At 55.4% G+C, this 15,007-nt stretch overlaps 1 protein-coding gene across 5 annotated transcripts in view; it reads left to right on the forward strand.

Annotated features, from left to right (window-relative positions):
• LOC102503957 (protein HIRA) overlaps nt 1-15,007 on the forward strand; it is a 56,444-nt gene that overhangs the window by 35,089 nt on the left and 6,348 nt on the right. For all 5 annotated transcript variants that reach the window (XM_032472071.1, XM_032472072.1, XM_032472074.1 and 2 more), the window contains 10 exons: nt 721-882; nt 6,717-6,921; nt 7,182-7,286; nt 8,735-8,883; nt 10,259-10,420; nt 10,860-10,918; nt 11,135-11,240; nt 12,337-12,459; nt 12,873-13,036; nt 14,700-14,788. In XM_032472071.1, coding sequence (XP_032327962.1) covers nt 721-882; nt 6,717-6,921; nt 7,182-7,286; nt 8,735-8,883; nt 10,259-10,420; nt 10,860-10,918; nt 11,135-11,240; nt 12,337-12,459; nt 12,873-13,036; nt 14,700-14,788 — 1,324 coding nt within the window. The remainder of the gene's footprint in view (nt 1-720; nt 883-6,716; nt 6,922-7,181; nt 7,287-8,734; nt 8,884-10,258; nt 10,421-10,859; nt 10,919-11,134; nt 11,241-12,336; nt 12,460-12,872; nt 13,037-14,699; nt 14,789-15,007) is intronic.

A 15,007-nucleotide genomic window follows, 5' to 3' on the forward strand; every position in this document is an offset into this window, starting at 1 on the left:
TCAGAAAGGACCAGTGAGCAGGACTGAGCCGGGAGCTATGCACTTGGGGCATTTGCCCAGCACGTGCTCAGGGTTACACACTGGGCTAGGCCCAGATGTCTGCAGGGGGTTGACTGCTGGGCCCTCACCCCCAGGGAGTGCCTAGGCTGGGAGAGGAGGGCCCCTAGGAGCACTCCACCTGGAGCCCATAGAGGCTGACCTGGGGGAGCAGCAGACCCCTGAGCAGTTGGAGCAGGGTGGGCACTTAGACCTGCTCCTGAGGAAACAGCCCAAACTGAGCCGCCCTGGCACATGCCGCTGACCGGAGACAGGGCCTAGCCTCATCGCGGCCTCCTACCTCTGGCTCTGGTGTCACCTCCCCCTTGAGGAAAGAGAAGAGGAAAGAGCAGCTGGACCAGTTAGGGAGGAGAGCCCCTGGGGGAAGAGTGTCTGGGGAAGGACAGGTCCTGAGAGAGGAAGAGAGGGTTGTCTGGAATCCCTGTGGGCGCCCAGCCTAGGGCCAGCAGCAGGGAGGGTGGTCAGCCTGGATGTGATCCAAGGAGGCCCCATGGCTTCTGGCCCCTGTAGGGCTTCCCGTCAGACCCAGCAGGAAAGCTGGTGGTCAGAGTGGGTCGGGGTGGAGTGGCTATATTCACATTGTGGAGGTGGGCTCCGGGTCACCCACACCCAGCCCCGGGCCTTCGCCAGCTGTGCTGATGCGCCCTCCACCTCCTCCCCCAGTGTGAACGCTACCTCGACTCCTGCTGCATTGTCACCGTCTGTGCTCACCACCCCGTCCAAGATTGAACCTATGAAAGCCTTCGACTCTCGATTCACAGAGCGGTCCAAAGCCACACCAGGTGCCCCCTCCCTGACCAGCATGACTCCGACGGCTGTGGAAAGGTAGGTTGAGGCTGCATGGGGTGTGGGAGACCCGGGGAGGGGCCAGCAGGGGCCGGCAGGGCAGTGCCTGCCCTCCATAGGGCTGCAGAACCCCGTCCCTGTGCTTGGGAGCTGCCGCTCCAAGGAGAGGAAAGGCTGCTCCCAGTGAGAAGATAGATGGATGGAGCTGCTGGGAAGGCCCCCGGACAAAGGCATGAGGGCCAGGTGGTACAGAGGCTGCGCTGAGTGGGCTCAGTGTCCAATGGGAGCTCAGAGTCTGCCCAGAAGAGGAAGGAAACTGGTTGGAGGGCGGAGGGCTCAGATGCTGACCAGGAGGGCGGTTGGGAGCTGAGGTGGAAGTGAGGGAGGGCAGGTCCTTGTGAAGTCAGGCCTCTGGGCTCCGGCAGGCTCTGTTCTCCACACCTCCCTCAGCACACAGCTGCCAAGTCAGTGGGAAGTAGTTTGCTGGGTCATGGAGTTGGAGTGGTCCTGAGGTGCCCAAACTGAGTGTTGCAGCCTCTTTGGTTGTCTTAGAGCTGCTCTGCCTCCTGGGAGGCCCCTCCCAAGCCCGCCGTGACAGAGCTCACTGTGCTGTCCAGCAAGTCGCGGGCTGGAGGGTTCGACGTGGCCGGGCCATCTTCCTCCACCAGGACCAGGGCTTTACGTGCTGTCTCAGAGCCATGTCCACTGCAGGATGATTTGGCTCAGCCAGATCAGGGACTCCCACAGGTGCCACACAGCCAGCCAGGTTCCCAGTGAGGGGGAGCGTGGGCTGAGACCAGCCTTGGCAGTGGTCTGTGTCTTGGAGCTAAAGCCACAGTGTGCTGTCCCTGGGGCTTCACCCCTGGCCTCAAAACTGCTTGTCTGTGCAGGGTTTGCCCCTCTTGGAGAAGAGCCCCCAGAAGCCAGGGTGGAGGGCTGCCCCTTCAGGTCAGCTCTGTCCTTGCTGTGGGCCCAAGTTCTCCCGCATAGCGCGCACTTGCTTCAGTGCCAGCTGTTTCGTGTCATCTTTCTGTCAAGCACTTTTCCTCTCCAGCAACGTGGAGCATCTGCAGCTTCCTGCTGCTGAACGTTTTGAAATGCTGGGTGAAACATTCCTAAAGTATGTGACTAGGAAGTTCACAAGAAAGTAAGACAAGTCCCCAGGAGCCAAAATCTAAGAGTAAACAAAACAACCAGAGCAGTGAGTGTTGGGCTGGAAGGTCACTGGCCTGGTGGACTTGATTTTTCATGGCCATACTGACTAGAGACAGGGCCTTGGGCCTGAGCCTGTAGGGGTTGGGACTAAGACACGAACATAAAGTCAAGCTGCTTCAGAATGTACACCTCCAGTGAGGGGCCCAGAGAAAACCCAAGGGAATGCACAGGTGAGTGGCCAAGGGCTTAGAATCTTGGCCTGTCCTCTGAGGCTGGAAACAGTCTTCCTCGGAGGCTGTATGGCCACAGGCCTGCCCAGAGTGGACTGGGGTTCAGTCACATGACCTGTGTGATCTGGAAATCACACCAAGAAGGGGGCATAAAGGGAGGTTCTAGTCTATTTAACGCCCCAGAGGCAGTGGCAAATCAAACACCAGTATGCCCTGCAGGGACCCTCCCCTGACCCCAGAACAGCCTTCCCACTGTGGACACACTACCTGAGGTGACTCGGACCCAGAGGCACAAAGCACAGGAAGAAACCTTGTGTACGCATGAACATCAGGACACATCGTGAGCAGGAGGTGTAGACCTCCCTGCCTCCGATCAGACATTGCCCAGAGAGACAGTAAAATGAACGTGCATAAGATGGTCAGAGACATGAAAGTTTAGTATTCTATCCCATGTATAAATATAACTCAGAATGGATTAAAGAACTAAATGTACAAGCTAAACTATAAAGCTTTTAGAAGAAAACAGAGATGTGACCTTGGGTTAGCAACCATTTCTTAGATATAACACGTAAACCATAAGCAACTGAAGAAATAGATAAACTGGACTTCATCCAAATGTAAACCTTGTGCTTCAGAGAGCCCTGTCATCAGAATGAAAGGACACCCTACTAAATGGGAGAAAATATTTGCAAATCATATCAAAAGATCTAGGATCCACAGTCTGTAAAGAGCTCTTACAACTCAACAGTAAAAATATTAATAACCCAGTTTTTAAATGGACAAAGGATTTGAATAGAAATTTCTCCAAAGAGGATCCACAAATGACTGATAAGCATATAAAAAGACATTCAGCCAACGGGAAATGCAAATCAAAACCATGATGACTTCACACCCACTGTGATGGCTGCAGTCAGAAAGGCATGATCAGAAGGGTTGGGGGGTGGGGAGAAATCAGGACCCCCATCGATTGCTGGTGGGGTTGTAAAGTGGTTCGCTGGTGTAGAGACAGTCTGGCAGTTCTTCAGGTAGAGTTTCCGAATGAGCCAGCAATTCCACACCTAGGTGTCCACCTAAGAGAACTGAAAATATGTTCACGTAAAAGCGTGTACACAAATTTTCGTGTCAGTGTTACTCATAATAGCCGGAAGGTGGAAGCACCCCAGATGTCCGTCGGTTGATAAAGGTGGTACATCCACTCACTGCAGTAGTATTTGGCAGTAAGGAGTAAGGTATTTACCTGTGCCACAACAGGGACAGACCTTGAAAACTTGTGATCTGGTTGTGGTGTTAGGGTGATGCTGGCCTCACAGGACTTAGGATTTATTTCCTCTATTTCTGTTTTCTGGAGCAGACTGTAGAGAATTGGTATAATTTCTTTCTTAAATATTTGGTAAAAATTCACCAGTAAAACTGTCTGGGCCTAGTGCTTTCTGTCTTGGAAGATTTTCCATTTTTGCTTCAGTTTCTTTAGTAGATAACAAGTCTGTTAAGGTGATTGTTTCTTATGTGAGATTAGGTGATTTTTTGTTTTTCTTTTTTCCAAAGAACTGTTCCATTTTATCTAAGTTATCAAATATTTGGGTATAAAGTTGTTCATAATGTTTTTTATATTTTTATTTTCCATGGGATCAGTAGTGAGAGACCCTTTTCATTTTCTTTTTTTTTAAACTAAAGTATACTTGATTTACAATATTGTGTTAGTTTCAGGTGTACAGCACAGTGATTCAGTTACATGTATGTTTTTAGATTATTTTCCACTATAGATTATGAGATAGTGACTGTAGTTCCCTGTACTATACAGTAAATCTTGTTAATCCCCCTTTCATTTCTGATGTTAATAATTGGTGTCTTCTCTTATTTCTGATTAGCCTCAGAAGTAAACTGTAAATTTACCCATGTTACTGATCTTTTCAGAGAACCAGCTTTTTATTTCACTGATTTTTCTCTGTTGTCTTCCCTTTGCAATTTCATTGACTTTTGCTCTAATTTTTATTATTTATTTACTTCTGCTTGCCCGTCTTTTTCTAGTTCCTAAAGGTGAACCTTATTTCAGGTCTTTCTTTTTGTCTAATTTATGCATTCTCTGCAATATATTTCCCTGTAAGCACTGCTTTCACTGTATCCTGTAAATTTTGACATTGTGTTTCATTTTCATTTAATTCAATATTTTAAAAAATATTTAGAATATATTTAAATCTATTTACATATATATATTTTTAAATATTTGAACTTTTTCTTTGAAAGTTCTTTAGAAGTGTGTTGTTTAATCCCTAAAGATTTGAGCATTTCCCGGCTATTTTTCTGTTAATGATGTCTAGTTTAACTCTTTTTGTCAGCTTCTGTCTTTTAATTGGTATATTTAGAAATTGATATTTGAAATGATATTGATATAGTTGGATTAATATCTACCATGTTATAATGGTTTTCTGTTCATTGCACTTGTTCACTGGATCTTTTTTTAACCTCCTCTTTTCCTGCCTCCTGGTTTTAATTGTGCGTGTGTTTGGTGCAGTTCCGTTTTCTCTTCTCTCTCACGTTCTTCTCAGCAGTATCTAAGAGCATCATAAAGAGTAGGGTCATGTGTCTCTTACATGATCTCTCTCAGCATATCAACTATACTACTTTAAAAAAATTTTTTTAGTGGTCGCCGTATAATTCAGTGAACATTTATAATTCATCTAAACACACTTTCAAATGATGTTATACTGCCTGAGGATAGTGCAGGTACCTTAGAGTGTTCCCAGCTTCTTCCTTCCATGACTTATAACATTGCTACTGTTCATTTATTTCACTTATTCATAAGCTCTAACAACCTAATACATTGTTGCTGTTACTAGTTTGAACAGAAGTTACCTTTTAGTTAAGAATAGGAAAAATAAAAGTGTTTACATTTATTTATGCTTTCTCTAGCACTTTCCTCATGCAGATCTGAGTTTCTGACCTGCATCATTTTCATTCTCTGAAGAACTGCTATTAACATTTCTTGCAAGACAGGTCTGCTGGCAACAGATTTCCTCTGGCGTCATTTTGTTGTTGTCTGAAAAGGTCTTTATTTCTCTTTCACTTTGAGGCATAATTTCACTGAATACAGAATTCTAGTTTGGTGGGTGTGTTTGTTTTTAACACTAAGTATTTCATGTCACTCATTTTTTGCTTGAATAGTGTCTAAAGAGAAATCTGATGTAATTTTCAGTCTGTCCCTTAATAAGTGAAGTGCATTTTTTCCCTCTGCTTCTTTCAAGACTTTCTACTTGTCTTTAGTGTTCTGCAGTTTGAATATGTTATGTGTAGGCAGGTGTGGATGTTTTGGTATTTACCCTATTTGCTGTGCTTTGAGCAACTCAGATCTGTGGTTTGGTATCTTTCATTCATTTTGAAAAATTCTTAATTGTTATTGTGATTATTATTATTCTCAGCTTTTATTATCATTATTGTTATTAAATCCTGTCTGCTTATAAGACCCATCTGTTCTTGTTTACTGTCCAACTGTTTCCATTCGAGCCCTTAACATATTCATCACAGTTATTTAAAAATCCTGGCCTGGTAATTCCAAAATTGCTGCCACGTCTGACTCTGGTTCTGATCCTGCTTCGTCTTACGAGGCTGTGTCTCATTTTGGTTTTTGTTCGATTTGCTCTGCCTTTTATCATGTCTTGTAATTTTTGTTGAGAGCTGAACATAATGTAGTGAGTGTTAGGAACTATGGGGTAAAGGTCTTGTTTACCTGGGTAAGAATGGGGTCTTGTTACTATCTCCTGCAGCCTTAGGTGTCTCAGGTGCCCATTTCCTCCAAGGTCCTTGCTTTTGTCTCCTTTTCCTTGAGTTTCCCTGGAAACTCCTTGTTAAGTAGAGCCTGTGTCTTGTGACCTACTGTTGTGATGACACGTCGGTTCTGAGGCGAAGAACTGGGGAGGAGAAGCACTATAATCCCATGATGAAGCCTCCTGCTTCACTGCTGGGCCCGAGTCCTGGCCTGTCCCTCCAGAAGAGTTTCTTAGTGCACCGCCCGGGGGGGGGGGGGGGGGGGGGGGGGGGCGTTGACTGCAGTCAGGTAATCGCCTGCCCTCAAGTCACATCACCTGGAGCGCTCCTGGAGACAAAACTAATGCAGGCTGGCTGCCCTCCTCCCACTGGCCCCCTGGAGTTCTGACTCGAAAACCAGCTTCTCAGCCTCCAGCCATGGGTTGGGGAACTTTTAAGCCTGCCTACCTGTTAGGCTCCAGGGGCTTCTGCTCTAGGTGAGCTGTGGTTTCTGTCTTCACCTGTGTCTCCAGAGTTCAGGGTGGCCTTTTTCCCCGTGGCCTTCTCTGATGGATCCAAGACTTGTTGACTTCTCACCTTTGAGGGTGAGAAGCACAGCTTCTGAGCTCTTTGCGTCTTAGAGCAGAAAGCAGGCATCCTCTCCTGCGTTTTAAATTCATTACTTTGGGAGGGTGAGTAAGGACCGTCTGGGCTGTTTTAAAGCCCTGGGTGCCTGTGTGTGTGCAGGTTGAAAGAGCAGGGCCTCGCGAAGGAGCCGAGGCCCCGGGACGTCCTGGAGAGCAGCAGTGACAGTGACGAGAAGGTCCCCGTGGCCAAGCCCTCCTCACTGTCCAAGCGGAAGCTGGAGCTCGAGGTGGAGACGGTGGAGAAGAAGAAGAAGGGGCGGCCTCGGAAGGACGCGCGGCTCATGCCCATGTCTCTGTCCGTCCAGGTGCGGCCTCCGCCCACCTCCCACACTCGGAGCCAGAGCCCACACAAGCCCGAGGGGAGGAGGGAGGCCCCCCTGCCCCAGGACAGTTCCCAGCCCTCCCGGAGTCCTTTGGCGGCCCCCTGGGGTCAGCTGCTGCTCCGTAACCCGGGCAGCAAGGTGGCATCCATTTGCACTGTGGTGTGGCCCTCACAGTCGGTGGAGAGGCCTGGGCAGGGGCCCCGCCTCCCAGGAGGCTCAGGGACAGATGTCTGCCCTTGCAGTCCCCCGCTTCCCTGACCGCAGAGAAGGATACCGTGTGTCTGTCGATACCAGCGCCCACGCTGAAGCTGCCCATGCCCGGCCCGCAGAGAGCGTTCACCCTCCAGGTGAGCCCCCTCCCTCCCAAGCCTGCACCACCATGCGGAGTGAACTCTGAGTGTCACAGACTCAGGGCTGCTTTCAGGCGCCCTCCACCACCTTCCGGGCGAGTCGGAGCTGATCAAACCACCCACCTGGTCTCAGCAAGATGACTAGCCTCTTCTCTAGGCCTTACTTCACCACCCTACACATCTCTCTCTCCTCCAGGGCTCTGCCCTCCGAGTCCCTGCTGCCACCTTCTGGGAGCCCAGCTCTGTCAAGCTCCAGTCCGGGCATCCCTTCTCCTGGGGGCTCGATCTCCACACTCGCCCTGGGCCCAGTGCCCGCTGCACTGTAGTGGTCTGTGCCAGCTTCCCAGCACACAGTATGGGGTCGTCATCAGGGCCATCTGAGCTCTGGGGCGAAGTGTGTGGCCACATGTTTATTGGAAACCCAGATCTAGAGCAAATAGTCCTTCATGCCAAGAGGCGCTCTGGGCACTGAGCCCAGCACCTGTGCACGCCATCACCCACGTCCTGTTCCGCAGCTCAGTTTCGTATCCTTGCAGGACCCCATGTGCAGGTGGGCCGTGTCCTGCCCCAGCCCAGGCTGGTCCTCAGCGGGGCCAGAGGGCAGGGGTTGGCTCCCTGCCACAAGTCCTTCTGGGCCTAAGGGTGGAGCCACCTGGCTTCTTCTTGTCACACAAATCCCCCTCCCGGACTCATCTGGGACCCCCTGCTGAGTGCTGCTTGGGGCCGTTCTTGGCTTCTGGGGGCCTGCAGGTGTGCCTGGGCCCTCCGCCCCCACTCATCTGCTCATGGCCATGAAGGCAGACTGCTCGCCTGGTTCTCCGCATAGAGCACCTGTTCATCAGCGCCATGGACACAACGTGTGAGGCCGAGCCCGTGTGGAGCCAGGCGCTGCCTGGGCCCATCTCCCCACGCTCTCCTGGGGACACTTGTGACGTGGGACCCAAGGAGCACGTTGAGGTGCCCACCTGGGGAACTGGCGAGCCTCGGCTTTCCAGACCTCCCTCCAAGCTCCCACACAGACTGTTCTGAAGGTCCCTGAAGACCTTCAGTTAGGAGGCAGGAGACCTGTGTCTCCCCGCGCTCGCCCCACAGGCTAGGGTGCTCACGTGCATGTGCCCTGGACGCGTTGCTTGCCTTCTGTGCCTCCTCCCTTATGAGGGGAAGTGGGGGATCTGGAGGCTGTGGGATCTTCAGCTGTGATACTGATTCTCTGCCCTGCAGCACAGAGTACAGGGTGGGAACCAGCTCCCAGCATGGTCCCTACCCAAGTGCCCCAGGCTGTACGCTGGGACCTCTGGCCCTCCTGCCTCCTCTGACCGCCCACACCTCCACCCTCCTGCCAGCCAGCCGGCTCGCTCTGCCTCTTCGTGTCCTTTCCCCATCCTTGGCCCACATCCGAGGGGCCCGCGTTGCCTGAAGACATTCTGTCTGCTTTCCCCTCCCAGGTAAGCTCTGACCCCTCCATGTACATCGAGGTGGAGAACGACGTGACGGCTGTCGGGGGACTGAAGCTGAGCCGCTTGAAGTGTAACCGGGAAGGGAAGGAGTGGGAGACGGTGCTCACCAGCCGGATTCTCACCGCTGCTGGCAGTTGGTGAGAGCAGGGTCTTTGCCCAGCCTGCCCCAGCCATGCCGTCCCGGGAGGTGCCCTTCTGAGGGGTGCTGCCCACGGGAGGCCTGCGCCCGGCCTTGCTCCGGGCCGAGGTTGTGCGCGTGTCATCTGGGTCCTTGCGATGCCCCGCAGAGGTGGCACCGTCCCCTCCATGTTCTAGATGGTCACCTAAGCCAGGATTTCCCCTGGGCGTGTTCTGATCCCCACACCGGCCAGATCTACGAGGTCCCTGTTTCCAGCCTGGACTCTGCCTGGCTTTCTCTGACCTGGGCTGGCTTTTTCTCTGTACCCCAGGTTTTCATCCAGGGAAGTTGGCACGGACTTCTGACTGTCCCCCAAGTCCCCAGGCCAGCCCTTTCTATATTCTGCCCTCTGAGTGGAGATCTTAATTCGGTGGTTTGTCACCCAGTGTCTTCCCATGGACCTCTATGCCATGCGTTCCCTCGGTCTGGGAAGAGGATAAGCGTTTTCCTCTGGAGCCCAGGGGTGGACAGCCCCGGTGGGGCCCGTGTGCTCCATGCTCTCACGACGGTTTTGCAGAGATGGTCGTTTCCATTAGACCCCGAATCAGTTATCACAGGGCTGCGTGTGAAACGCTTCCACAAGTGTCTGCGGACTTGGCCTTGAGTGAGTGTGTGGTACCAGGAAGGAGCCACCCTTCTGTCCTCACTCCTGTCCCTGGTCCTGAGGCCATTGGTACGCCCCAGCTGGGGGCCAAGGTGTGTGGGCACAGCCTCCCACCCCGAGGACAGGCAGCCAGCAGAGCTTCCTTACCTGACCTTGCTGTGAGACTGCTGCCCGCGCAGAACACAGGCACCGGCTGAGTGAACAGCAGTGCTCTGGGCACCGTCCAGCAGTCTGCACATCTGCTGCCACTTCTGGGGGTCTGTGGTGGGGGCCTTGCGGGGGTCCACTGGGAAGGCAGCAGCCTGCTTGTGCTGGGCACACCCAAGGGGCCTGGTGGTCGCTCAGGCAGGGATCCTTGATGGCACCCACACTCAGAGTGGAGCGTTCTTTGCTCAGTGAGTGACCGTCTCTCCCACCCTGGTCTTGGCCTCCTGAGCTCAGCAGTGGGACTTTCCTGTCTCAGCCAAGCCCTTCTCGGGTTGGCCTGGTGAGTCTTAGCAGGAGATTGTCAAGGGGGTGCTGTGGCTGCGCCCAGCACTGAGGTGTGTGACCCAGCACTCTGTTGGGGGCGCTGGTGCTCCGAATGCCCGCCCCACTGGGTCAGTTGAGCTCAGGAAAGGTGAGCATCCCAGCGGGGGTCCCCCGGGCAGGTCCTGGCAGAGGGAAGCTTGACCCCTTCGGGGTTGTCCCAGCCCCAACCCCCATGACAGTGTCCCCTGTCTGCCCTCAGTGACGTGGTGTGTGTGGCCTGTGAAAAGAGGACGCTGTCCGTGTTCTCCGCTTGCGGTCGCCGCCTGCTCCCTCCCATCCTCCTGCCGTCCCCGATCTCCACTCTGCACTGCACCGGCTCCTACGTCATGGCGCTCACTGCTGCGGCCACGCTGTCTGTCTGGTGAGAGGCTCCAGGCAGGCAGAGGGGGCTGCGCAGGTCCCCCTCGCTGCGGGGACGCGCCTGGGGGTCTTAACACCAAGGAGGCCCAGAGTGCCTGGCCGTTGCTTGTGGGTGGCAGAAGTGGGGGTGGGCGGCCTGCCCGGCACTGTCCCTACAGGAGCAAACCACATGAGGTCACAGGGCCTGATCGCATGTGCCCACCTCAGAAATGGGATCTTAGGGCCTTGCTGCTCCTGAGTCAGTGTGGCTTTGGGGCCGAGCCCATGGCTCTGGGCTCTGCCCTGGACTCGCGCAGAGGCCTGGGGGTGTGGAAGCCACTTGTGGCCAGAGCCCCTCTTGGGGGAGGCCAGGCAGGGACTGGCCCAGGGCCCATGCGGTGGGGTCTGAGCTCAGAGGCCCGCTCTGGTGCACCCTCACCCTAGCCCTGTCTCCCTCCTAGGGATGTTCACAGGCAGGTGGTGGTGGTGAAGGAGGAGTCTCTGCACTCCATCTTGGCAGGTGAGCCGGGGGCAGGGCAGCCCAAGTCCAGGTCTGGCGCGAAGGGCCCCACTCAGCAAGGTGGAAGCCAGGCCCTGGGGCAGGCTTGGGAGGAGAGGGTGGCAGTGAGCTCAGCTGGCAGAGCGGAGCAGCAGCTCAGACACCCTCCTGCCCCCCATGCGTGCAAGCTCAAGCCGGGGATGACGCCATGAAACCCACTTGCGGGTGTCTCCCCAGGGAGTGATATGACGGTGTCACAGATCTTGCTGACGCAGCACGGGATCCCTGTGATGAACCTGTCCGATGGGAAGGCCTACTGCTTCAATCCGTCACTGTCTACGTGGTAAGCCTGCCGCCCTGGCCCTGCCCCATGGGGTGTCCGTCTCAACTGGAGCCCAGAGCAGCGAGCAGAGGCCCTTGCCTGGCCTCTCCTCCTGGGAGCTGGGCCCTGGAGTGGACCGGCAGTGACAGCCCCGGGCCCTGTCTGCTGGAGGAGGCCGAGCTCAAACCCACCAGTGCAGCCCACGCCCCTCCCCGCCGGCAGCTGGCCCGCAGCCCCTTCACCTCAGACCCTGCATGGTGGGGGCCTCCCTTCCTTGCATGTTCTCCGGGTCCCTCTGTGGAATAGGCATCGGAAGGCTGTCATGGTTCTCAGTAGATGCTCCCAGCCCAGCCTCCTCAGCCATCAGCGGGTCAGCTTCACGGCAGTCCCGCCAGCCCTGGTCAAGTTCTGTAGCTCAGGAGGAGCCGGGGGCAATGTCACTCACCATGTCTGTGGTGATCTGAGTGTCTGCACCGTGTTTCTGCTCATTTTGGAATGTGGGGCCCTTTTCTGTGTTTAGGAAATCTCTACACGTCAGAGACCCTCACTCAGACCCAGAAGGGTGTACCTGTGGTCCTCCAGGCGCAAGCTTGTCCCTCTCCAGCCCTTTTCTGTTAAGAGCTGCCAGACAGAAGTTTATCCTCACACTAAGATCTTTTTCTTGGGCTAGGAAACTAAAAATCCCCACTCCCTGCTCTTGCCAGCTATAAAGTGCCATGTATTATATGTGATTGGTATAATGGAAACAAGCTGGTTATTTAGGAAGGGGAATGCTGACTCTGCATCTTGGACGCTTGCACAAAGGCACCAGGCTGTCTGTAAACCACGTGAAGAATGTTTTCTCAACAGAGACGTGAGGGGCCAGAGAAAGTGCAGGTCTGACGGCTGGGCTGCCAGGGGAGCTCAGGGAAGAACATCCCCTTGCACGGTCCCGGCCCCAGGACCCAAGCCTGGCCCGAGTGGTCGCGGCAGCAGCGTCAGTGCCCTGCAGTGTCATTAGAGTCCTGATCGAGAATGCTGCCCTAGGGAGCCCTGAGGTGGGCACGTGGGGGTGCTCAGCCTCCTCTGTTGGAACTCCTGGTTCTCTTGAGCTCTGCACTTTCTCTGCCCCACCCAGGAACCTGGTTTCCGACAAGCAGGACTCCCTGGCCCAGTGTGCAGACTTCAGGAGCAGCCTGCACCCCCAGGACGCCATGCTGTGCTCAGGACCCTTAGCCACAGTCCAGGGACGCGCCTCCACGTAGGTGACCCAAGCAAGGGGTACAGGTTGTGCACACAGCCCCACCCAGGCCCGCCTCAGACTGCCCATCTTCGGGGCCCAGTGGCCCTCTGCACGGGCACCCCAGAGGCACCAAGTGTCGGGCGCTGTCTAGGATGCTGGGCGCCAGCCTCTCACTTGGGGGCCCAGGTGGCAGTCTGTGGGTCTGCAGGTCCTCTATCCTCATGTTGGGTGGTGTCTTGGGTCGGGGAGTGGGCTGCTGGCCTATCCCCCCAGGGGCTAGATGGGGAGCAGAGCGGCCAGGAGGCCCAGAGGTGGGGCTCCAGCTCAGTTGGGCCGGGGTTGGAGTCTGATGCCTGCCCTGCTGCTGGCTTCCTGCTGGTGCCAGGTACATGGTGGCGGCCATGTGACCTGTGCTCTGCTGTCCTCTGCAGTTCGGGGCGGCAGGCGGCCCGACTCTTCTCCGTGCCTCACGTGGTGCAGCAGGAGACCACCCTGGCCTACCTGGAGAGCCAGGTCGCCGCGGCGCTCACCCTGCAGTCCAGCCATGAGTACCGCCACTGGCTTCTGCTCTACGCACGGTACCTCGTGAACGAAGGTGAGGTTCCCAGCGCCCCTCTACCCTCCCGGCACGGCTCAGTCCCTGCCCCGGCACGACCCTCCTGAAGGCCCATGAGTCCGGCCGAGGTGCATAACCCAGGTCTCTGTGCTCCCACCCCTGGTCTCCCACGGTCACCCCCAGGAGCCCTGGCCTCCCACCCCCGTCAGCAAAGTGGGCAGCTCAGCAAGCATCCAGCCCCACTGGGGCCAAGAGGGGTAGCCCCTGAAGACAGGAGGCTTGGCAGCAGAAGGGGGTAGGAGAAGAGGGTACGTGGAAAACCCTCCCAGAAGGCACAGGCGTGAGCTCAGCTTGCGCCCGTTACCCCTGGCAGCATCAGTGGACGGCGCCTTCTGCCCACATCCAGGCCTGTGCCTCTCCCTCCTCTGAGCCCCTCCTGGCCTGGAAGAGTCAGCCTGTGTCTGGCATTGCACCATGGCCCCCAGCCATGCTTTCCCTGCCGGCGCTCTTAGCCCCTGTGCCGCCTCCCGGTATCCCTCCCACCCGCACCCCCACCTCCTCTGCTGGTCAGCAGGAAGCAAGGTGTTGGAGGAGGTGGCCGTCCTGTTCTCGGGGGTGACCTGCGGCCTCTCATCCCGCTTTGAGGCCCGCTTGGGGTCTGGCCTTACCAGCCGTCTTCCACTTGGGCTTGGCCTCCAGGGCCTCCCCAGCTCCCCTGTGTCTCCATGCAGCCTCTGGCCTGGGCACAGAGCAGGCCCCCCACAGCCTTTCCTGCCTTCAGGCTGTGCTGTCGACACCTTCCCTGTTTTACGGTTTAGAGAAAACAAATTAAGTATAGAACAGCCAGAGAAAAACGTGCCAAACTCCTAAGGGTGTGACTCCGAGAGCTCACGAGTCAGGTGGCCAGACCTCCTCCTCCACGGAGCCCAGGGATGAGTTCGGTGCAGACTCGGCCACGTCCAGGCCTCCTCCGCTTTCCCGGGGAAACTTTGCCTCCACTTCCGCCGGTTTGCTTCATCCTGGGTGTCATCTGGGCTGCACGATGTGAGGTCACCTCCTCTTCACACATCTACCCCAGGTCCATGCAGGGGTTCTCTTCCCCGCCATCCCTGGCGTCCTCTGCCAGAGAAGGAGTTCTCAGGCTTGGAAGGGAGGCCCTGCTCTCGTCCCGAAGTCCTCAGGTCCATCTTCAACCATCCTTCTCCACCCTCACCTTGGGGTGATTTATCCATCCTCTGGGCCTCAGCTGCCCCAGTGCCAACAGACCCCAGGCTCTGCCCTGGCAGTGCCCGTAGCCCAAGCCCCCTTCTGGGTGCAAACTCCCCTTCCCCCGCCACCTCTTCTCTGGGGGCTGCCCCCTCACCCTGCTCTTCCATTCCACCTCCTGCCAAGATGCCTTCTCCCAGACAGACCCTGCTGCCCTCCTCTCCTGCCACAGCGCCCCGCACTGTCCATCCCCTGGGGCCTGTCCCCACTGCCACTCTTACCTGCCCTTGCGCCACTACATGTGTGGTTGGGGAGCGGGGTGAGTGGTGAGAACCTGTCCTCCAGGCCTCGGCGCCCTAAACTGAGACACAGGCAGCAGAGACAGCATTTGTTCATTCTGTGTTGTGCAGCGTAGCATGTCCTTGGTGTTTTATTTCTTTTTTGTAATGTGTTCCTATTTCTGTTTTGTTTTTATTTTGTTTGTTCCTGTAATTAGGGTTTGAATACCGACTCCGAGAAATATGCAAGGACTTACTGGGTCCGGTTCACTGCTCCACTGGAAGCCAGTGGGAGTCCACAGTGGTGGTAGGTGCTCCTTTCCTTCTTGCCACAAGAATTCTCTCTTGGGAAGTGCAGGTGGAGATGTAGCAGGCTGCCCGAGTGCTTTGAAACCCTTCCCCGTTAGCTTTGCAGCTCTGCCATGGGCCCCAGCCTCAGCACGGAAGCAGTTCAGTCAATAGGATAGCTGTCGACGGGGGCTTCTGCTGAGCAGAGCAGCAAGACAGGTGTGCTGGGGGGCGGGGA

This window comes from Camelus ferus, chromosome 32 (genome assembly GCF_009834535.1).
Source record: "Camelus ferus isolate YT-003-E chromosome 32, BCGSAC_Cfer_1.0, whole genome shotgun sequence".
Classification (NCBI taxonomy): Eukaryota; Metazoa; Chordata; class Mammalia; order Artiodactyla; family Camelidae; genus Camelus; species Camelus ferus.